General features: G+C 39.4%; 2 protein-coding genes and 1 non-coding gene across 7 annotated transcripts in view; 1 reads left to right on the top strand and 2 right to left on the bottom strand.

Moving 5' to 3' along the window:
* The window catches only part of TIMM23B (translocase of inner mitochondrial membrane 23 homolog B), a 29,330-nt gene extending 5,892 nt beyond the window's left edge, over nt 1-23,438 (bottom strand). Inside the window, exons 1-6 of the mRNA XM_017504712.1 lie at nt 23,159-23,438; nt 20,331-20,389; nt 13,129-13,222; nt 12,814-12,898; nt 10,397-10,455; nt 7,217-7,327 (exon numbers count right to left, since the gene is read on the bottom strand). Coding sequence (XP_017360201.1) covers nt 7,217-7,327; nt 10,397-10,455; nt 12,814-12,898; nt 13,129-13,222; nt 20,331-20,389; nt 23,159-23,264 — 514 coding nt within the window. The 5' untranslated portion in view covers nt 23,265-23,438. The remainder of the gene's footprint in view (nt 1-7,216; nt 7,328-10,396; nt 10,456-12,813; nt 12,899-13,128; nt 13,223-20,330; nt 20,390-23,158) is intronic.
* Nucleotides 10,956-11,156, bottom strand: LOC119467746. The gene has a single exon (XR_005196354.1). It is a non-coding gene; the product is annotated as a small nucleolar RNA SNORA74 (small nucleolar RNA).
* PARG (poly(ADP-ribose) glycohydrolase) overlaps nt 23,432-24,271 on the top strand; it is a 114,067-nt gene continuing 113,227 nt past the window's right edge. For 2 of the 5 annotated variants that reach the window (XM_017504701.2, XM_037730022.1), the window contains exon 1: nt 23,438-23,952. In XM_017504701.2, the coding sequence (XP_017360190.1) occupies nt 23,736-23,952 (217 nt within the window). In that variant the 5' untranslated portion in view covers nt 23,438-23,735. Of the gene's footprint in view, nt 23,953-24,271 lie in introns of all 5 variants that reach the window. The other 3 variants (XM_017504700.2, XM_017504702.2, XM_017504703.2) reach the window with 3 other exon arrangements.

The raw sequence follows: 24,271 nt of genomic DNA, 5'->3' as shown, positions 1-24,271 counted from the left end.
GCCTGCCTTGGCCTCTTAGAGGTTTTTTTTTTTTTTTTTTTATATTATACAGGGCCTCACTGTCACTGGGAAAGAGTGCAGTAGCAATATCAAGGCTCACTGCAGCCTTGATCTCCTGGGCTCAGGTGATTCTCTCATCTCAGCCTTCCCAGTAGTTGGGACTACAGGTGCCTACCACCAAGCCCGGCTAATTTTTTTGTATAGACAGTTTCACCATACCGCTCTCTTGCACTCCTGGACTCAAACAACCCACCCACACCGGCACCCCCACCCCCTGAATGCTGGGATTACAGACATGAGCCACCACACCCAGCCTGTACGGCTGTTATGAATAATATGCTGTTGTGAACATGGGTACCATTCAACTTGCTTTAAGAACTGAATCAAAATGGCTTAGGCGAAGATCAAATACCAAATTCTGCTCTAAGAAAAGCAACATTCACTGAATTATATCTTCAGCAATAAGCACTTAATGAAACTTGTTTCATTTAAAATGTATCACAACCCTGTAAAGTGAGAATCATCATACCCCCATTTGATAGATGAGCACAGTATTGAGGAACTTTTTCAATAGGTCATACAGCTAGTGACAAATATTTCCAAATTTTTCATAACATTTCTGCTTTAAATAGCTTAATAAACTACATATGTTCTATATTCTTGCCTCTGAAAGGCAGCTTTCCTTTGTTAGGTTGGTTTATTATGCATGAGACACCTGATTAGCTGAGTAATTTTGTTTCTCGGTAATTCATACACCACAAATATCAGGTAGCATTTTTACTCCACAGACGTGAGCGTCTTAAGTCTCAAAAGCATTGTAAGATCTAAATTTTTCTGGGATATGTGAGAGTAAGAGGCTTTTTTCTATTGAAAATAGGTTGCATTTCAAATTTTATCCATAAGAGCCCACAATACTTTCTCTGACATGCATGCCTATGTGCTCACTTAATCTGGGATCCAGCTTCTTCTGAATAAACGAAGGACACTAATTATGCAGAGTGGCAAAGGGCTGGAAATGAATGGGAGGTGCTTCTAGCCCAACATAGGCATGGAAGCTCCAGCTGACCCCCTCCACTCAGTTTTCTTACACAAGGGAAGCCACTATGGTATTTCCTTAAGGACAGCCCTGAATGTAAGAATGTATTGAGTTGGCATCTAAGGCATATTATATGTATTCGTAAGACAGAGAGGAAGAGGCTGAATATTTGATATCAAAAGAAATGGGAGTCTAACTTTCTGCAGTAATAACATAGTCCAGAACACCTCCAACATAAATTATGAAAAGAAAGCTCTTGGGCTCAGAAGAGTAAAAGCAAAAAAGAATACTCATTAATTCTATGTCACATAACAAGTAGACTTTAACTTCCATTGCAATTGCGGAACAGAGGTAAATAACCTGCTGACAGCTGGGGGCGGTGGCTCAAGCCTGTAATCCCAGCACTTTGGGAGGCCAAGGCGGGTGGATCACGAGGTCAAGAGATCAAGACCATCCTGGTCAACATGGTGAAACCCCGTCTCTACTAAAAATACAAAACATTAGCTGGGCATGGTGGCGCGTGCCTGTAATCCAAGCTACTCAGGAGGTTGAGGCAGGAGAATTGCCTGAGCCCAGGAGGCGGAGGTTGCGGGGAGCCGAGATCGTGCCATTGCACTCCAGCCTGGGTAACAAGAGTGAAACTCCGTCTCAAAAAAAAAAAATAAATAAATAAAAATAACCTGCTGACCCAGAATTCCAACATGGGCTCACATTTTCTGTCTTAATAACTCAAAATACTGAAATCACTCTAACAAAGGAAAATCAATGTCTTAATTTCTGGTTTAAAATAAACCCAAGAAGACAGGGCACAGACAGAAATTTTTTGTGGTGTGAATACAAATATAACTTCAACTTCCAGATTCATCAATTTGGAAAGGATCTTAGGAACTCTAAGTGCAGCACCAGTGAAGAAGTTTACATTTAGGGAATGGCTAATCCCTGCTGACCTAAACTATTTCCAACCCCCAATGTACTCTTAAATATATAAATTTAAAAAAACAGGGGGCTGGGTGTGGTGTAATCCCAACATTTGGGAGGCCAGTGTGGTGGATTGCTTGAGCTCAGGAGTTCGAGACCAGCCTGGACACCATGGCGAAACCCCGTCTCTATGAAAAACACAAAAAAATTAGCCAGGCATGGTGGCATGTGCCTGTAGTCCTAGCATCTTGGCAGATTCAGGTGGGAGCATCACTTGAACCCAGGAGGCAGAGGTGACAGTAAACCATGATCACACCACTGTACTCTAGTCTGAGACTCTGTCTCAAAAAAAAGAAAAAAAATGAAAAAGGAGCCTCAACATAGTAGGTACAAGGCTACTTTAATAGAAAGATCCTGAGAAAAAAATTGGCAGCCATCAGATCAAAAAGGCTAATTAATTCTTATCCTATTTTATTTTGAGAGAAAGAGTTGCTCTATTGTCCAAGCTGGAGTGCAGAGGTACAACCTCTGCTCACCGCAGCCTCTGCCTCCAGGTTCAAGTGATTCTCCTGCCTCAGCCTCTGAAGTAGCTGGGATTACAGGCATGTGCCACCACATCTGGCTAATTTTTGTATTTTGAGTTGAAATGGGGTTTCACCATACTGGCTAGGGTGGTTTTGAACTCCTGAACCTCAAGTGATCCGTCTGCCTCAGCCTCCCATAAGTGCTGGGATTACAGGCATTAGTCACTGCATCCAGCCTATTTTATTTCTTTGAGACAATGTCTCACTCTGTCACTTAGGCTGGAGTGCCGTGGTGCGATCTCAGCTCACTGCAACCTCCACCTCCCGGGTTCAAACGATTCTCTTGCCTCAGCCTCCCAAGTAGCTGGGCTTACAGGCTCCTGCCACCACACTCATCTAATTTTTGTATTTTTAGTAGAGATGGGGTTTCCCCATGTTGGCCAGGCTGGTCTCAAACTTCTGACCTCAAGTGATCCACTGTGCCCGGCCCAAAAAGGCTAATTTAAAGGTAGAACTCTGATGATTCATGTGATTTGAATTCAGGTCTAATACTTCTTTAATGAATTACATAAATTTTCTCCAAAAATGTGAAATGCCATTAGATTCCCTGTGACAAATGAGAATCTATTTAATAACCAGTATTCTACTCGAACAGAAACAGCTGTAGTTTTGCTGTCATCAATAAGCTTAGGAATTTTAGGGTAGCCTTATCACATATTTTCAGAAATAAGTCATCAGAAATCAAAACATATAGGCAATCCCTTCCTCTCCAAAACACCTTGAACTATTAATCTTACGTCTTCCTTCCATAAGAAAGTCAGCTTAAAAGCAAAGTCATTTAAGGTAAAAAAATATATATATATACAAATCCAGTTCTTCAAATTAGGTAATTGTTCATTAAGGTTATTGTTAAGAGGTTCTATTTATCAATGTCTAAACTGAATACCAGGCCTTGAGAATTAGGCTTCACATACCAAAAAGAACCTCTTGATGCCTTCTACATTTCTATTACTGGCATCAACATTTTTCCAGGAAGTAAAAATTCATGTAAAATATGTAATAGACAAAGCACTAACTGCCATAATATATAAACTGTTCCAATAAATCAATTAAATCAACAATATGATAAAAAAGAGAGAAAGGGTATACCATTAACCACTAAACAATAAAAGGTGTTCAGTCTCATAAACAACCAGGACAAAGCAAAATAAAACATTAAAACTGTTCACCTACTAGCTTAAAAAACACTGATGATAGATGAACAATACTGGCAAAGGTTAGCAAGTACTGGAAGGGTCACTTGGCATTAGTCATTCACATTTTAAGCACGCAGATTATTTACTCAAGTAATTTAACTTTTAGCAATTTATCCTACAACTAAAATGTATGTGCAAAACTGTATGTACTACAGTGTTTAAGAAAAGGCCTCAAATAAAAGGTAGTATCTGAACAAAGATAGACAATGATGCAGCATGTGAGGTATCTGCAAGTACTGTTCTAGGAAATGGTAACAGCAAGAAGAAGGCTGTGAAGTGGGAGTTAAAAGACAACGGGAAGAGTAGTAAAATCTGGAGTCATCAAAGTGGCAAGGGAGCAAATCACCAAGAAGGCAGAACCACTTTAAAGAATCCAGCTTAATTTGATTTTGATTGTTACCTTCTAAACATCAGCACTTTCGTTTAATCATAAGCATTGAAGTGCTTATAAAACTTCTAAAGAGTTAAGTTACACAATTCTCCTATAGAAAGTCTACATATACTGAGTTGTTAATGCAGCGTTTATAAACTCTAAAACTTTCATAAGATTCTCAAAGAAATCTAGGACAATTCCTCCCACCCACAGAAAAGCAATCACCCAAACAACTGAGAATCAGTGGCAAAAAACTGTCCTAAAAGGACGCAGTGCCATTGGGAGTCAAAAACAATTCCGAAAGCTGGGCACAGTGGCTCACACCTGTAATCCAGCAACTCAGGAGGCTGAGATGGGAGGACTGCTTGAGGCCAGCCTGGGCAACTTTAGCAAGACCCCATTGCTAAACAAAAAAAAAGGAACAATGAAAAAACTTAGCTAGGTGTGGTGGCATGTGCCTATAGTCTGAACCACTGGGGAGGCTGAGGTGGGAGGATCCTTGAGCCCAGGAATTCAAGGCTGTAGTGAGCCATGATGGCACCACTGCTAGCCTGGGTGACAGAGCAAGACCCCAACTCTAAAAAAAACAACGGAAACATTTTAGTGAGTTTAGTCTTACCTGGAAGAGACAAGTAAGGGATAAATGGGGCAGTAGGGAGGGAGCCCAGGACAGCTAGCTGTTACGCTATTCAAAGTCACATATACTGTGAATTTTATTGCCATATATTGCTTCCACAAAATAACAAAACAGAGAAAGAAGAAACCACCAAGCAGTAAACAGTATTCTAGTAACCCAGTCATCTTTCTTTTTTACCTTTCCAACACCATCTCTCCAACTTCTATAATAATACTTCTCCTTGACCATTTTGACTTTAGGCTTCTACCTCCAATTTATCTTATGTACTCACTATTTCTAGCCTAATCTTCCTCAAAGACAATTGTAGTATTGTCCAAAAACCTTTGATGACAAGCTGCCTTTCAATCTAATTTTAAGGTTCTTACCTTAGCTTTCCATGCCATAAGCCTAAACTATCTTTCCAGACTTTTCTCCCACACCTTCCTTATATGTATCTTATGATCAAACAGATACATCTGAAAATTCAGTCCACCCTTAAGGTTTGGTTCAACAGTTATTTACTACCTTTTTCCCTTTTCTAGAAATTTTTCTGATTATCCTGGAGGCAATTTGGTTTGGTGACAAAGACAATGGGCTTTGGACTCAGAATAGAGTTTGACGCACTAGACCATGACAGAGCTCTGTAAGCATGTGAAGGTAATTTAACTTGTCTGAATTTTAGTTTCTTAGTTTATGAAACAAGGGAGTACCAGACTACTACCTTCAGAGAATGGTAAATGAGGTGACCTATATAAAGGATGTGACCTTCTTTTCTACTTTAAGAATATTTTGTACAATTCTTATGGGAGTTAACACAGCTTTCCTCTTACGAAGTCAACAGACAATACGTAAGATTGAAAAGTCAAGAAAAATCAAGATAATACTGTTATTTAAAAACATGAAAATAAAGAATAATGAATTAAAGCAGCCTGAACATGGTAGCTCACATCTGTAAACCCAGCACTTTGGGAGGCTGAGGCAGGACTGCTTGAGCCCAGGGGTTCAAGACCAGCCTGGGCAATATAGTGAGACCCTATCACTGCAAAAACAACAACAACAACAACAAACAAAACAACACACACACACACACACACACACACACACACACACACACACACACACACAAATTAGCTGGGTGTGGAGGCCTGTGCCTGTACTACCCAGAAGGCTGAGATGGGAGAATCACCTGAGCCCAGGAGGTCAAAGCTATAGTGAACCTTGATTGTACCACTGCACTCCAGCCTGGATGACAGAGTGAGACCCTGTCTTTAAAAAAAAAATTCAAAAAAGTTAAAATAGCTGCCACTGGGAACAGGGAATTAGGGTGAGGCATATAACAGACTGTTGCACATCATTAAAATCTTTTAGATGTTAAAAAAAAAAAAAAAAGATAAAAATCTCAACCTAAAAAAATCATGTATGTGGATTATTCTGATAAAATAAAAATTAAGGAGCCAAAGGTATATCAACCTAATAAAAAAACTAGATTAGGTATTACTTGAATGTATGCTTCTAAACTAATAAAAATTTATCACAGAAGAGAATTATCTGACCCTGGACAGCAACATGTTGATCTCTCAGTAGTGTAAGACGATCATAGAAATAAGAGGCTCTAAATTGACTTAAGGGGCAGTCATTTCTGGGCTTTGACCTTGTGGGTGTCTTGTGATAGTTTAATATGCTGACGCCACAGGTCATATTATTGTTTAAAACAGAACCAATAATTTTGAATATTCTATTGCCCAGTCTATCCAAGATATAAAAAAATTAATAAAAAAATACAGAAAAGAATCTTATCTTCCTAATGTCAAAAAGCCACCACAAACCATATGATTCAAATATCCCACTTCTGGGTATATATCAAAAAAAAAAAAAGAAGAAGGATCTTGAAGAGGTATTTGTACGTCCATATTCATAGCAGCATTATTCACAATAGACAAAAGGTAGAGGCAACCTAAACATCCCTTGATAGAAGAATGCACATACAAAACATGGTATACATACACAGAATGAATAATATTTAACCTTGAAAAGGAAGGGAATTCTGGCACATGCAACAACATGAATGAACCTTGAGAATATTATGCTATGTAAAATAAGCCAATTATAAAAGGACAAATATTGTACGGTTCTACTTATATGAGGTGACTAAAATAGCCAATTCAGAGACAGAAAGTATAACATTATCGGGAGCTAAGGGGAGGGGCCAAATGGGAGGAGCATGAATAGGTACAGAGTATTGGTTTTCCAAGATGAAAAAGTTCCAGAGATTAGTTATACAATGATGTGAATATAATTAATACTAAAGTACTGTATACTTAAAAAATGGTTAAGACGGCTATTTTACCACAATTAAAAAAACAAACCAAGCCAAAATAACCAAAAGATTAGAAAACTAGGCTATACTGCAACAGAGTGTAGTTTCCTCGAAAACCATGAATTAAAAAAAGCGCACTTCAAGTGTAGTAAGAGATGGCTCTCCATAGTACTCACCTGTACATTTATATAACATGCCTGTCATAGTTCCGGCTGCTACTGTGTTTAGGTCATCTTCTGCACCTCGTGTTTTCTCAATAATGACACCAAATGCACTGTAGAGCAAAGCTAAACAGGGAATGGAAGTGCTCAGTGACAAAAAAAGTGATTAAGTATGGTATTATGATGTACATATATTGGTTTTCATCCATGGATCCTGGCTCATAACTCCCATAGCCCTTCCTAAGGGACTAAAACAATCACTTGTTAAGGTATTTGTCCTTGGTTCTGGAAGCAGCTTTGGAATAGTTTCTAGAGACAAAGGTGAAAGTCTTTTGCTATACTGTTGGGCCACTTCAGGCCTCAGAAAACAGAATTTCTCTCTCTGACCTTCTTGTGTCCTCCTTTCACCTGCTCCCTTTTCTCCTCATAGCAGGACTCTAATCTTTCCACACCTGTCTTCTTGGAACTGACCATAAAGAAATTCTATGACCTACCTTGTCTGATTGTAGGCCATAAGACCCCCATTTCAGAAGAGATTCTACTCCGTACCCAGGAAGAAGAAATGCTGCACAGAAAGGCCAAGGAGAATCTGGGCAGACAGGCCTCGCTGGGTTTCTGCGCCCAGTCTATTAGTAGTAGAGCATGCCCTTTCTGTTCAATCACAGTTCTACAAGGCTATTCATGCTTCAGTCATGCCTATCCAATCAATTCTCCAGAAGAGGCCCAAGAAGATGGGATTGGAGGACTTTTTGGACTGCTGAACTCATGGGGCTTGCAAGAAAGTGAGAAAGAACTCATCCACATGCCAGAAGGCCAGTGCACTCCAACTCCGGTGAAATGAAAGCTCCTGTACTTAGGGCCCAAACAGGCCTCAATCTATGTATTCCTTGACTGGGCTGTTTATTTGTATCCTTTACAAATATCCAGCCAGGTATGGTAGCACACAAAGTTTCCGTAATCCCAGCACTTTGGGAGGCCAAGGTGAGAGAATCACATGAGCCCAGGAGTCTGAGACCAGCCTGGGCAACAACATAGGGATATCCTTTCTCTAAAAAACTTTTTTAAAAATTAGCTGGGATGGTGGTGCATGTTGACTGTAGTCCCAAGCTCCTTGAAAGACTGAGGTGGGAGGACTGCTTAAGCCCAGGAAGTCTAGGTTGCAGTGAGCTCCACTGTACTCTACCCTGGGCGACAGAGCAAAACCCTATCTCAAGGAAAAAAAAATTGTTTATAATAAATTGGCAAATGTTAAGTATGTGTTCCCTTGAGTTCTGTGAGCCACTATAATAAATTAATTCAACTCAAAGAGGGGGCTGTGGGAACCCCGACATAGCTGGTTGGTCAGAAACACAGGTAAAATAACCTGGGGGTTGCGATCAGCATCAGAAGTATCCAAAATGGGGCTCAGTTTCGTGTGACAGAGTCCTCAACCTGCTGTTCTGATGCTATCTTCAGGCAGAACTGAACTGGAAGGACACCTAGCTGGTGTCCACTGCAAAACTGATTACTTGTTATGTGGAGAAATATTCCCACATATCTGGTCACAAAAATATCCTGTGTTGACTGTTGTAGTGTGAGAGCAGAGAAAGAACTGTTTTTTTGTTTTTTTTCAACACAAAAGTCAGTATGGCAATTATATTTAGATAAATTTATCCAAAGATATACATGAAATGATCACTAGAATAGTTTCTAATAGCAAACACCTGGCAACAAATAAAATGCCCATCAAGAGCATTTACCGTCTGAATTGATTCAGAAAGGGACTTTTAATGGAATACTGTATAGTCAATAAAAAACCAGAAGAGTCATTTTCACTAATAAGTAAAGCAGAGACATATGCACATGGTACACGACTGACTGGCTATGCAGAGAAATGCCTGGAAGGATTCAGCAGAAACATCAATAATAGCTATTTCTAGAAAGTACTGCTAGGAAGTCTCAGGAAGAATATTTAAAATTTTCATTTATATGCTACCATAATTGTTGTACTTTGGATTAAAGACACACACACACACACACACACACACACACACACCCCCTTACCCCTATTTCTAGCATAAGAAAAAATAGATTATTTTTATACTTCTATGAAAGCTCATCTTTCCCTTCAACTCATTTAACTGAAATTGATCATGAACAGAACACTGTTATTGATCATACCACAATGGGTACACAGAGGGTGACCAGCTATCCTAGTTTGTCCATGATTGGGTCAGGGGTTTCTTGGACTCTTCTCTGTAAGTCCTAGGCAGCAAGGACAGCTGACTACTCTAGATATAGAAACAATTAAAAGGAACAGAGAAGGGTGACTCTGTAGAACGGTGGAAGAAATGCAAGCATCAGCAACATATGAAAGCAGCCATGTCTTAGGATCCAAAATGTGAAAACTGGCTTTATGGTATGAAGATGTACTGCTTTCAAATCCTGAGACAAGGCAAGGATCTTACTCTGCCATAACAGACGCTTTTTCTATCTTTTCAATGAGTTTTCTTTGTCTTCCCCTCCTTAATCTGCCACAATTTAAACTGAGATTTTCAGACTTTCAACTAAGTTCATAAAGTATGAAAATTCTGGATGTAAGGGCATAACCCATAAGAGATCTATTCCAAGTCATCAGTCATTCATAAGCAATAAGGTATGAAAGCATTAAGCTCTAAGCACTACTAAATTACTAAATTACCTTTTGCCTAGAACTATAAACGTTTTCATTATCTACAAAGAACCTATTCTAATTCTGGCAATTAGGTGCCTGAAATCTACTCAGGCAAACAGACTAATGAACAGGCTATTAAGAAAATATAGCAAGAGGGCTGGATTAATTGATCATGTCTCACTACAGGACCTTGAACCTTGCCTAACATACAAAGCTCTTTACTTTGGACCTAAATTATCTGGATTTCATTTAGTTTAAACATCATTTTATTGGGTGTTGTGCTCGGAAAGGACAGCGTGTAGTGTTCAAAAGATTTTAAAAATTCAGAAATGGTATTCAGAATGATTATTAGCATCTGAGATTATTTCAAAAGTTAGTTCATGGTCATTCCCCAAGTAGTTATCTACATTATGCACTGGAATGGATTTAAACACAATTGTTTCATATCCTAGGACCAGAATATCGGTTGATCAAATTGTTCATTATATTTGCACATTCTTTCTTTACCTTAACAATTATTATCAAACGAGATCTCTACTTACCCAGAGAACCTAGAGTATTAGCCCAAAGTGCCCCTTGCCTAGTCACCATATTCAAAATCCTACCAGGGCAGAAAGAGAAAGAATCTGTATTTAGAATCATTGTTTCTCTAGCAATCTTTAAAAACAATAAAAATAGCTATTTAACAAGCCTAGACTCAAGACTCAAAAGTTTTTAAATTCTAAAATACATCTTAATAGCTCAGATTTCAATAAGGATTATTTTTACTCTATATAAGTGAAAATTAGGTTAAAACTTTCAAGACTTTGGGCAATAATAGGAAAATTCTTATTACTGAATGTATAATGACTACATATTAAATATATAAGGCTTTGAATGACAGCCTAGAATGTATCTTATAAAGAGGTTTACAGAAACATCCATGTAAAAAATGCCACTGTTAATTATCATGAGCTAGCTTCTAAAAGATTATTTTTGGGAGGGGAGCATATGCTTAAAACGTTAATGACAATCAAAGAATGTCAAAGTACAGAATATACAGTACAACTAAATAGAAGGATATCAGCAGCCATCTAACTCGAATACATGGGAAAAGCACCATGTGTCTGCTCCCAGACTAGAACTAAGCAGCCAAAGTGAATGCTCAGCACACTCTCAAGGAAGCACAGCTTTCCCTTGCCCCAGTGCCAGACACTATCAGAACAGTGACAGAGGCAACTGGATGAAGAGAAGACATTCCTCTCCTAGCAGTGTAACACCATCCCAGGAATGGTTCTGTCCGGATGGCTGACTACTGCTGGAAATTATGGGAATACAGTAACAAAGAATAAAGGAACTCATTTGGTTTATTATTAAACAATTCATTTAATTAGTGTTCTACAGAAACAATAATTTGTATTGCTTCTAAAAGGTTGTTTTAAAAAATCAGTAATGTTTATAAACAGAACTATATTGTTTCTAATTATGTTACATACTTACTAATGTATTTTAAGTTCAGCCATTATTTTTTCATTTTTAATAAGCTTTTAATAACTGTTGTTTTAAGAAAGGAAGTAAGTTGTCTTTTCTAAGTGATCTATTTCCAAATTTGCATTTAATACGACATTGGGGTTTTTGTCTCAAAATAAGATAGGAGAGGAGAAGGAGATGGGACACAACTGGCCATGGCTGATGGTTATCGAGGATGGGTTACGGTTCATGTGTTCATTATGCCATGTATTTTGTCTACTTTTATACATTAAAAATTCCCCATAATGCAAAAAGTTAAAAGTTATTGAAGCAAGGGACAAATAATAAAAGTATTGAAGGATCTAGACTGTTAAAACATGGACAGAGATCCACACAGTAACAGGAATATAAAAAATTTAACAGTGGCTCACATCTGTGGTGCCAGCACTTTGGAAGGCTGAGGCAAGAAGATCGCTTGAACTCAGGAGTTTGAGAACAGCCTGAGCACTACAGTGAGACCCCGTCTCTACAAAAAATTAAAAAATTAACTGGGCATGGTGGCACGTGCCTGTAGTCCCAGCTATTTAGGAGGCTGAGGTAGGAGGATCGTTTGAGCCCAGGAGGTCAAGGCTGCAGTGAGCTGTGATGGTCCCACTGCACTCCAGCCTGGGCAACACAATAAGGCTTTGACTCTCAAAAAAACGCCACAACAGGCCTTCCACTTTCCCAGGGTCTAATTCTAGCACATGTGGTGCCATCTGCTGGCTGAACAATGTGAAAGATGGAGTTTAAAGTGTCCTAAAACAAAACAGTAAGCCACTGAAGAATACATACTCATGATTACACTTATATGAAGCATAAAAATGGGCAAAACTAAACATATTGTTTAAGGAATATCAAGAGGAACTGGCCATGTTTACTTCTTAAGTACGGTGAAAACATCCTTTCTGACTCTTTTAACTATACCTTCCCCTTCTCTGCAACTTCAAGTTCCTAACAGAAAACTGTGTCTTATCCTTTTGGAATTAACTCTAATTTTAAAAATTTTATTTAAAATTTATCTGGCTTGCCATTTCAGAAATGTAAAGTAAAATCAGTAAGAATTTCAAGTTAAATGACGGCATCACTCTCATGTGCTGCTTATGTCTTCATTATCGTGTCTTATGGCTCTGCATGCTCCTGAACAATCCAAAATTCCAGCAATTCAACAATTTGAAAAGCATGTCATATAGGCTTAGAGAATGTATCAGGTGTAGTTGAGAAGTTAGGCTGGCGTAGCACTAGCTGAGTAAGGGACACTGATTCAAAAAAAAAAAAAATCACTTCTTTTTAAAAGCTAAGAGTCAGCAATCTGATTCCTTAGTTGCTTTTGAGTAAGATTAAAAAACAAAAAGACAAAAAGCATATAAATATACTAACCATTTGTAATCTCAAGGTTGTACTCCTCAAACCAACAAAACAGAGCTTACTATTCAAGTATCACTACATCAGATGGTTACATGAGACTTACTGTACATTTCTTGGTTTGGACCAGGCCATGTTCTGGGTTTCCTTCAATCCTAGTCGAAGACCGTTCATTGCACCAAATGCAGCCCCTGGTAAATCATAATTCACCCAGTTAAGACAGCTTTATATTAAAAACAAACAAACAAACAAACAAACTCAAAACTGCATAACTATACTTCTGATTCTTTTTCATTTGACAAATGTAAATAATAATTTTTTTTAAAAACACCGTGAAACCAACATTCTAATTGCTTTTGATTTTAAACACCCTCTGCTACTTGAAATGAATAAACTTGAGAAAAAAGTATGTAATACTCACCTGTCATGCAACATCCTCCAATCGTAAAGAAGGCCAGCTCAAATCTGCCCCGGGTTTTATTAGCTCCAGTAGGTAAAATAAACTCATCTGTATCCTAAAAGGGTAATAATGAAAACCAGGCTGAGTGTTCCTCAAGATACAAATCTTGCAAGTGCCTTTTTAACACTTCAAAGTAGTTTTTCACAGAAAGTAAACCTTATATTAACTCAAACTAAACCTATACTTAAACAAAAATAAAACTTTCTACAAAAGTAACATCTAAATCAAAGTACACAGTTCTTAGGAGGGAGTCTCATTAAGAACTTTGTTTCCTTCTGACAGATTTGTGCAAAAGTGTCTAGAAAGGACAGCTCTAGACAAAGGTATACTGAAAGCTATGAGAAGAACAGAACAGTCTGAAAGAAGAAAATAACTTTCATTCTGTAGCAGCTATTTATTGTGCATTTCTATGTATAAAACCAAATGTTCACAAAAATGAGCAAAAATTAATAAAGTACAACAGTTTGGATCAATTATGCAATCGCAAATGACCCCCTTTAATAATTCTTATCTGTTTAAGGAGTATATATTCCTTTGATAATCTTAGAAAGCTACAGACCCTCTTTCTAGTAATTGCATACACAAAATGAGGCATGAACCCCTGGAAGGTCACCCAAAATACAAGGATTGAGAAATGACACTCAAGAGCAAAATATAGCGATCAATTTTGAAGAGTCAATACACCTTTATGAAAAACACACTTGAAAAAACAAAATTCCATCACTTAGCTGGACTGAACAAAAGCTACCACCCTCATTTTTCTGGCAAGATTTCCATGAAAAGATAGTTAAAATAAGCCTCTATGGCTAGTTCATACCCTTGGCAAGGACATGCAGTGTGTCACATTCAACATAGTAAAGACCACTGACATTCTCCTAAATCATTGTGGCAAATACTGAACATTGGTCAATGCATTTCCGGTAAGAAAACTGTAGTTCTGCATTGTTTTTTTTCTTTCTGGAACGTGCACACATCCTCATCAAAAATTACAAAAGTAAACAAGCACATCCACTCTCGTCACATAAGAATGGTCTATTGGGCAATAATAAAATCTGAATAGGTCACATGTCATGATATAATTGCATATAGTTTTATAAATTTGGGGTACTTCAAGTTTGGAATTAATGACTTAGTCTTAAACTGTACTTATTGAGTTTTCAGAAATGCTAGATTCGATAAGGTAAGGTAAATAATTATCCTTCATTCTCAGGCCATGGCTGTTGAAAAAAAAAATATCCTTCAATGCAGAAACAGATCACTAATTAACAATAGAAAATTAAAAAAAAAAAAAATGGCTGTGATGAACATTATCAAGCAAGCATAAGTGCATGCCAGCACCAATTTTTCAGCTAGTATCAACTGTAAATTAAAAAACATAACAAGGGCTGCAAGCAAATGTCCATCAATTCACACACAAACAAGGTTGTTATCAAAATATGTTAATATGTTGCATGTAAGGAAGATACACTAAAAAGCTCTTGTTAAACTTGTACTGCTGACACTCCAGGACACCAGTGTTACTAAAATCCCCTAAGTACCAGAGTTTGCTAACACAGAAGATAAATCCAAGAATGGGTACCAATGTACCTGCTGAAAAAAAAAAAAAAAAAGGCTGAGATGACATAAAATTTTTCTATCTGTTTATGGGATGCAATGAAAAAAAAGAAAAAAAATTTACTTTATAATTTTGTGTGTTTAACCCTATGGGTGTTAAAAATATTTAAATTTTCCTTATTTTGTACCAGATGTTCACCTGGGCTAACAAAAAAAATTATTACTTGATAAAATTTTTTAAAAATTTCAATGAGGATGTAAGAGTAGTGACAATATAAAAGCATTAGTAAGAGAAACCACAATATTGCATCAGATGAAAGTTGGCTGGGCACAATGGCTCATGTTTGTAATCCTAGCACTTTGGGAGGCCAAGACGAGAAGACTGCTTGAACCCAGGAGTTCAAGACCAGCCTGGGCAACACAGTAAGACCCTGTCTTTATTATTAAACAAGAAAAAAAAAAAAAGGTGTTACCAAAGTCACTACAGGGTGAGTTGACAAGTCACTATTTTATTTAAGATGTCTCCAACCTTCAAAAGTATAAACAAAGTTTCACAAAATGCAATTTCTATTATGGTATCTTTAAATTTAAGGTTTTCATAATTATTTCTAATAACAGGTGAGGTTTATAAAACCCTTTTTCAAGTCTAAAGTCCCTCTAGAATTCCAATGGAAGATAAATGCTCATGATGAAGAATGAATTCACAAGTTTTAGGGGAGATATGAAATCTTTTACGTCTAACCTTAATAAGCCCCACCTAGCAATGCAGGGTCACAATGATACTGAATTTGTAATTAGAGCTAGAGAATAACCTCTAAGTGTAGATTAAACATTTAAGCAAAATACACACAACTAGTAAATTGACAAAGGGGTATTTTTAAAGTTAAAAAAAAAAATCAATGAACACCCAGTGTTAAAATATAACACTTGAAAATCTAAAAAATTATTTTAAAAAAAATGCAATAAGAGTTTGAAAATTTAAAAAATTGTAATATATATATATCACTTGAAAAACATTTCCCGAAAAAATAACAAAGCTTTAAACTGGCAAGGTCCTAATCATCAACTTGCTTCAATTCGAACACTTAACACAAGAAATGCAGCAACTGTCAGATGCTGTTAGTGATTCAACTTTGAAATAAAAAGCTCCAACCATAACTCTTAAAAAACAGGCATGGGGCTGATGCCTGTAATTCTGGCACTTTGGGAGGCCACAGCAGGAGGATCACTTAAAGCCAGGAGTTACAGATCAGCCTAGGCAACCAAGCCAGATCATACCTCTACAAAGAATGTAACAAAAGAATTAGCCAGGAGTGGTGGTGTTCACCTGCAGCTCTAGCTACCTGGGAGGATCAGGCGGAAGAAGCACTTGAGCCTAGGAGTTTGGGGTTACAGTGAGCTATGATGCTGCTACTGCAATGCCAGCCTGGGAGACAGAGTGAGACTTTGTCTCTTGAAAAAAAAAAAAAAAAAAAAAGAGAGAGGCCAGGTGGGGTGGCTCATACCTGTAATCCCAGCACTTTGGGAGGCTGAGGCAGGTGGATCATGAGGTCAGGAGAGTGAGACCATCCTGACCAACATAGTGAAACCCTGTCTGTACTAAAAATACAAAAATTAGCTGGGTGTGGTGGTGCGCACCTGTAATCCCAACTATGAGGGAGGCTGAGGCAGGAGAATCGCTTGAACCTGGGAGGCTGAGATGGCAGTGAGCCAAGATCGCACCACTGCACTCCAGCCTGGTGACAGAGCGAGACTCCGCCTCAAGAAGAAAAAAAAAGAGAAAGAGAGAAAACAACAGTTACTGATATGTATCTCATGTATCATATAATTCACCTAGAGTGTACAATTCAGTGGTTTTTAGTATATTCAGAGTTGTGCAAAGAAGACTACAATCAATTTTAAAGCCTTTTCATCACAAAATCCCATACCCACTGCATATTTACTCCCAACCCTTGGAGGCTACTCATCTACTTTCTTATCCATATATTTGCCTATTCTGGACATTTCATATAAATGAAACCAAACAATATGTGGTCTTTTGTGACTGGTTTCTTTCATTTAGGAAGTTCATTTATATTATAGCATGTTTTAATAATTCATTTTTTAATAAAATACTTATTTAATAATTCACTTTTATTATCAAATAGTATTCCATTGTATGGCTATGCTACACTTCTTATCCATTCATCAGTTGATAAACATTTGTTTCAATTTTTTGGTTATTATGAAGAATGTTAGTAGGAACATTCATTTACAACTTATGTGTACACAGGTTTTTAATTCTCTTGAGTATGCAGTATACTTGACTGAAATTGCCAGTCATAAGGTAAGTCTATTTTTAACACTTTGAGAAACTAACTGCCAGACTGTTTCCAAAAGCAGCTGTATCACTTTACATTTCCACCAGCAATGTTCAGAAGTCAAATTTCTCTATATCCTCACCAATATTTATTTTCTTTTTGACTATAGCAATCCTCATAGGTGTTAAGAGGTATCTCATTGTGGTTTTATGATCCCCATTTTTCTAATTAATGTTACTGACCAGCTTTCATGTCTTTATTAGATATCTGTATATTTTCATAAAGAAATGTGTACTCAAATCCTTTGCCCATTTTGTAATTGTTTTTTATTAATGTTTTAAGAGTTTAAAACAATATTCTAGATATAAATTCCTTATCAGATACATAACATGCAAGTATTTTCTCAGTCTGTAGATTGTCTTTTCCCTATTTTTTTTCTTTTGAGATAAGGTCTTTGTTGCCCAGGGTAGAGTTAAGTGGCCTGATTATGGCTCACTGAAGACTTTACCTGTTGGGCTCAAGTGCTCCTCCCACCTCAGCCTCCCAAGTAGCTGGGACTACAGGTGCACACCAGCACACCCAGCTAATTTTTGTCTTTTTTGCAGAGATGGGATCTTCTGTTGCCCAGACAGGTCTCAAACCCCTGGGCTCAAGCAATCCTCCCGCCCCAGCCTCTCAAAGTGTTGGGATTACCAGTAAGAGCCACTGCATCAGGCCTTTTTCCATTCTTATTGGTATTGTCTAAACCATGAAATTTTAAAATTTTGATTAAATACAACTTATAAACTTTTTTAGAATCACTTGTGCTTTTGGTGTCCCATCCAAGAAATTACTGTCTTAATCCAATGTCACAATTACTTGTGCTTATGATTTCTTCTAAGAGTTTCACAGCTTTAGCTGCTACATTTAGGTCTTTAATCCATTCGGAGGTTAACGTTTTGTATATGGTGCAGGGTGAGGGTTCAACTTCATTTTTATGCATATGGATTCCAGTTGTCCTAACGTTTCCCTGACTTAACTGTCTCAGCATCCTTACTGAAAAGCAAGTGACTTTATATATTGTAAGGGTTTTCTTCTGAACTCTGTATTTAATCTATGGATTCATTCTTATGTTACTATCATGATAGTCTCATAGCTCTGTACAAAGTTTTGAAATTGGGAAGTTCAAGTCCTCCAATCTGTTTTCTCAAGGTTGTTGGCCATTCTACATTCCTTGAATTTCCCTAAGAATTTTAGGATAAAAGCTTGTCAATTTCTGCAAAAAAAGCCAGCTGGGATTTTTGACAGGCACTGCACTAGATCTGTTGGTTAATTTGGTGAGTCCTGCCATTTTAATAATATTAAATTTTTCAGGATCATAGCACATGCCTTTTCACTTAATTTCAATAACATTTTATAGTTTTCAGAATATGTTTTGTACCTGGTCCATTTATTTCTAAGTATTTGCTTTTTGATGTTATTGGTAATGAATTTTTTGTGACTTCATTTTTGTAGTGTTCATCGCGAATGTCTAGAAATATATTTGATTTATGTAAATTGAACTTGTATTCTGCAACTTGCTGAACTCGGTTGTTAGTTTTAATAGATTTTTGTGGTTTCCCTTGCGATTTTCTATAGATAAGATCATATCACTTATAACAGATAATTTAACTTATTTTTCAATTTGACTGCCATTTCATATACTTGCCTAATTGACCTGGCCAGACAATGCTGAATACAAATGAGACTAAACATACTTATTTTGTTCCTGATCTTAGAGAGAATGTATTCAGTCCTTTACCATTAAGTATGTTCGCTTTGGATATTCTGTAGATGCCATTTATCAGGCTGAAGTCCCTTCTATGTCTAGATTGGTTAACTGACTGATCTATCTGTCTGTCTGTCTATTTAGAGATAGGGTCTCACTCTGTTGCCCAGGCTGGACTGTAGTGGCGCAATCTTGGTTCACTGCAACCTTTGCCTCCAGGGTTCAACTGATTCTCATCCCTCAGTCTCTGAAGCAGCTGGAATCACAGGTAGGCACCACCCCACCCGGTTAATTTTTGTATTTTTAGTAGAGACAGGGTTTTGTCATGTTGGCCAGGCTGGTCTCGAACTCCTGGTCTCAAATGCTCTACTCACCTCAGCTTCCCAAAGTACTGGGATTACAGATGTGAACCACTGCACCCAGCCTAGTTTGTTTTTCTCTTTTTTTTTTGAGACGGAGTTTCGCTCTTGTTACCCAGGCTGGAGTGCAATGGCGCGATCTTGGCTCACCGCAACCTCCGCCTCCTGGGTTCAGGCAATTCTCCTGCCTCAGCCTCCTCAGTAGCTGGGATTACAGGCACGTGCCACCATGCCCAGCTAATTTTTTGCAGTTTTTAGCAGAGACGGGGTTTCACCATGTTGACCAGGATGGTCTCGATCTCTTGACCTCGTGATCCACCCGCCTCGGCGTCCCAAAGTGCTGGGATTACAGGTGTGAGCCACCGCGCCCGGCCTTGCTAGTTTGTTTTTCTAATCATAAAGGGAGTGCTGGATGTTGTCAAATGCTTTTTGTGAATCTACTGAGATAAGCGTGGTCTTTGTACTATATTATTTCCTTGATTGCTTTATTATAAATTGATATGGCACAATACATTAATTTTCAGATGTTAAATCAACCTTCCTTTCCTAATATACTCTTTGAAACTTCTGATCCTTTGTCAAAAGAACCCAGATATTGCAAATTGAGCTTTAAAACACACTTTGTCTGTAATCCCAGCAGTATGGGAGGCCAAGTCGGGCTGATCACCTGAGGTCAGGAGTTCGAAACCAGCCTGGTTAACATGGTGAAACCCTGTCTCTACCGAAAATACAAAAATTAGCTGGGCACGGTGGCAGACACCTGCAGTCCCAACTACTTCGGAGGTGGAGGCAGGAGGATTGCTTGAACCTAGGAGGCTGAGGTTGCAGTGAGCAGAGATTGTGCTATTGCAGTCCAGCCTAGGGTACAAGAGCAAAACTTTGCCTCAAAAAAGAAAAGAAAAGAAAAAAGCCAACCCACACACTTTGAAATTATGCATCCCGATACTTTCATTGGGGTGCTTTTAAAAATTAATTCCACTTTGGTTTTTAAAAAATAAGCCTTTGAAGGGAGTTAACTGGTTTCAGAGAGATGCAGGCCAAGCTTGTAGGGTTTGTGAGGAAAAATGGGTGAACGGAGACCAGAGACTTACTGCCTCCAGAAGTGTATGTCATAGTTCAAGTCAGCATAATAAGCACTTGGCTTTTTTTTTTTTTTTTAAACAGTAAGGTAGCAAACCAAACTAGTAAAAATCTTAATCTTACCTGCACGAGGTATCGTGGATCCACATTTAAATAAGGAGACAGAGGGTTCATACCAGTTACTAGAGAGAAAACAAAATGTCACATTTTAACAAAATTCTTTAGTTAATTCAGTTAAGAGTTAATGCAGCTCCTGACTGTTACATGTGTTTGCAATTTTTACAGGCTCACTGAAGGTGAAAATTTTTTCCCATTTTATCCTCCCTATCTGTCAGTTTAAGGACTGACTGATCCTGAGATCCTCAATCCCAAACCAGGTCTTGCACTGGTTGGCTTAGGCTTTTATACCCATCAGATATTGGCAGTGACACAGATCAGACTATCAAACTTATAGGAAGCACAGCCCAAGCCATTTATAAAGCTAATTTCTTTCACTTTAGTACAAGAATGTTTGCTAAGTATGTAAACTGCAAAATAGGACTGAGAAAAGACTAATTAATTTCATGGGATAAACAGTGGTTGGGTTTTCTGTGTACATGTGCTATATAAGTATTTCAAGGCAGTTTCTTCTGATATTACTATTGACAACAGATTTACTGTGGCAACGTAGAGAATCCTTGGATCATCACCACAGGGATGTGGGTCTGTGCAGAAGAACGTACAAACTTTCAGAAGGCCAGACCTGAATTCACTAACACTGAAAACAGTAAAACCTGTCAATCTTTGAATCCTTCTGTATCTCAGCAGTTTTCACAAATCTATGCATCACCCATGCCTCTGATCTTTTCATCAATTAGGAGTTGTTAGTTCTATTTTTAACGCCTATTTTGAATTGTGTTACTTATCATAGTCTCTATTGCTACCATCCTTGTCCAACCAACAGATCTCATGGCAACAACTTCCTACCTAACTCCTTGCTTTCTCTTGCCCCTTCAATTCACTGTCTACGTAGAAACTACAGTGATTTTTCTAAAGAAAACCCAAACTCCTTACCATGACTTACAAAACCTTACATTAACTGCCATTCCCTATCTCTCTTGATCTATCTTCAATTGATCCAACTTCCTTGTAACTACGAAGACAGATTGGCCTAAGAGTTGTTCCTTAAACATGCCAAATTTGTTGTTTCAGGATATCTGCACTAGCTATTTTCCTGGATACTCACTTCCCAAGCATTTGTACTGTATTTGGGTCACAGCGCAAATGTCAACTCCCTTGGGATGTTTCCCCTAACCCATTCTTGAATGGCCTCCTGCTTCCATCACAATCTCATGACTCTACTACTTTATTCCCTTTACAGCACTTTAACTGCAATGTTTTAATTTATGTTTGTTGGCTTACTCCAGTATTATGTAAGTTCTGTGAGAGCAAGTCCTCTTTAAAAAGAAACAAAAACAAAAAAAACTGCTACAGTCCTGCACCCAGAAAAGTAGCTAGCACACTGCAGAAGCTCAGTAAATGGTGTGAATTCACCGGTCCCTCAATTTACTTTCAAATCTTAATCAAATTTATGTAACAATATCGTCACATTAAGGAAGTGGGTGCTCTTTGTGCTGTGAAACTCAGAGATATTAAGATTAATATGAAACTGTGTTCTACACAGGTACCTAGCTAGGCTCAGGCCTAGGAATCCAAGCACTTTGAGAGGCCGACAGGAGGATGGCTTGAGCTCAAGAGTTTGAGACCAGCCTGGATAACACAGGGAGACCCCATCTCCACAATAAGTTAAAAGAAAAATTAGCCAGGCGTGGTGGCACGTACCTATAGGTCCAGCTACTTAGGAGGCTTAGCTGGGAGGATTGTTTGAGCCCAGGAGTGCGAGGCTTCAGTGAACTACGATCATGCCACCACAGCCCAACCTGGTTGACAGAATGAGGTTCTGACTCTTAAAAACAACAAAACACCTCGTGTTCTAGATTCAGTTTTTTGACAAAGGTGACACTACGGACATGAAAGGTCTTTTCTTATTAAAGACTGAGGAGAGGCTGGGCGTGGTGGCTCATGCCTGTAATCCTATCACCTTGGGAGGCCCAGGGGGGCAGATCACGGGGTCAGGAGATCAAGACCATTCTGGCTAACACGGTGAAACCCTGTCTCTATTAAAAATACAAAAAATTAGCCGGACATGGTCGCACTCATCTGTAGTCCCAGCTACTCAGGAGGCTGAGGCAGTAGAATCGTTTGAATCTGGGAGGCGGAGGCTGCAGTAAGCCGAGATCACGCGACTGCATTCCAGCCTGGGTGACAGAGGAAGACTCTGTCTTAAAAAAAAAAAAAAAGAAAAGAAAAAACTGAGGAGAGGCAAAGGCAAATTCATGCCTCTGTATCCGTGATCTTGCGTATTTCCTTTTCTTACCTGTCTTCTTTCTTCATGTCTATACACCTTTAAAGTTCAGCTTACTTCCTAGCTCCTTAAGATGGTTTCCCAGCCTGTCTCAAATCATATTTATTCCTAACTTATATGCAATATTACTGAAATGTTCTGCCCTGACGGCTACCAGAGGGTTCAGAACATGTCGCTGTGTACTAAAAAGTTAACTATAGGCTTGCTGTTGGGATATATTCACTTCTAAAGATGGGCTCTACTTTTAATTAAGGGTCAATCACACGGCCCATCACACACAAAAGGTACGAGGCTTGGATATAAACCTAAGAAAACACGCATCATCTTGCGAGTCCAGGTCAATCACGGACAGCTTCCACAGGAGATCCGTCGCCCTCACACTCGATCTTGAAAGAGCAGCCATGCAGATACGCTAAACCCACCAGTGACAGTGAAGCTTGTGAATGCCAGGAAGAGAAAAAACCAAAACATAAAACAGGGGACACGCCACTTTGGTGTAGACGCAGGAACCGGTGAGAAATGATCGCAAGCTAGGCCCCATACTTACGCGGGACGCCTGCCAAATCCGCGTGCGAGTAACCTGCTCCGCCAGCTCCGAAAAAGCCGGCCAACCCCCCAGTGGTTTTGTTGCCGCTTCCCCCGCCTCCTTCCATGGTATCGCAGCAAACCGGGTGCTTCCCGCTGCTGCCTCAAGCCTGGGTGTTCCGCTGGGCCGTTGCTTCTCTGAAACTGCGGGTAACCCCGCGTTGCCAGCGCCTCCTTCACACGCCGACCTTCCGGGCGCCGGTTCCCACTAAGCACCACACTTCCGCTTTGCGGCAGTGTGCGCCCCGGAAGCCGGAAGCGCCTAACGGCAGCTTTCCGGTGGTGGGAAAGTGAACGAAGCCCGAATCAAAGCGGCGCATCCTGAGGCAGGTGGGGTGCCAGTGGAAGAGGGAAGACAGGGGACTGCTTACGGCCTGACTTGGGAGGCCGGCGGATCAGCAATTGCAGAAGCAGGCAGCGGCAGAGAGGGAATGGTGCGGGGAGACGCTGAGAAGGAGGCGCAGTCCGTCCCTCTCAGGGTTAGTGAATGAGGCTCTCCGCCCGGGCCGGCCCGGGGACAGTGCGCTGCGGGTCCCAGCATGAATGCGGGCCCCGGCTGTGAACCCTGCACCAAGCGACCCCGCTGGGGCGCCGCTGCAACTTCGCCGGCTGCTTCCGACGCCCGGAGCTTTCCCAGCAGGCAGAGGCGCGTCCTCGACACCAAGGACGCTCACGTGCAGCTCAGGGTCCCACCGTCCTCTCCAGCCTGCGTCCCAGGGCGGGCGGGACAGCACAGAGGCAGCGCCACCTCGCTTGGTACGTGGGGAAATAAAAATGTTTGTCCTTCGCCTCGGCCCTAACCTTCTGGTCTCAGTCTAAGGACCCAAGGGCTCCAGTCACTCCTTTCTGGTCTTGTGTGCATCATCACTTTGAGGTCCACTTGTTGAGCTACCAAACCCACTAGTGGGTGAATGGGGCCGCATTTTTCCCGGTGCGATTGAGGTGAGAAACTCTGATGAGCGGTCACTCATAGGGCGGAAAATGGCAGGAGACGCCACCACGTGTTTGATTCTTCATGTTTGATTGAGAAATTGCCTTAGCCGTCAAGAAGACTTAATTGTGTATGTGAAACAGT

This window comes from Cebus imitator, unplaced genomic scaffold (genome assembly GCF_001604975.1).
Source record: "Cebus imitator isolate Cc_AM_T3 unplaced genomic scaffold, Cebus_imitator-1.0 Scaffold326, whole genome shotgun sequence".
In the NCBI taxonomy this organism is placed as follows: domain Eukaryota; kingdom Metazoa; phylum Chordata; class Mammalia; order Primates; family Cebidae; genus Cebus; species Cebus imitator.
This window is presented reverse-complemented; position numbering and strand designations above follow the sequence as displayed.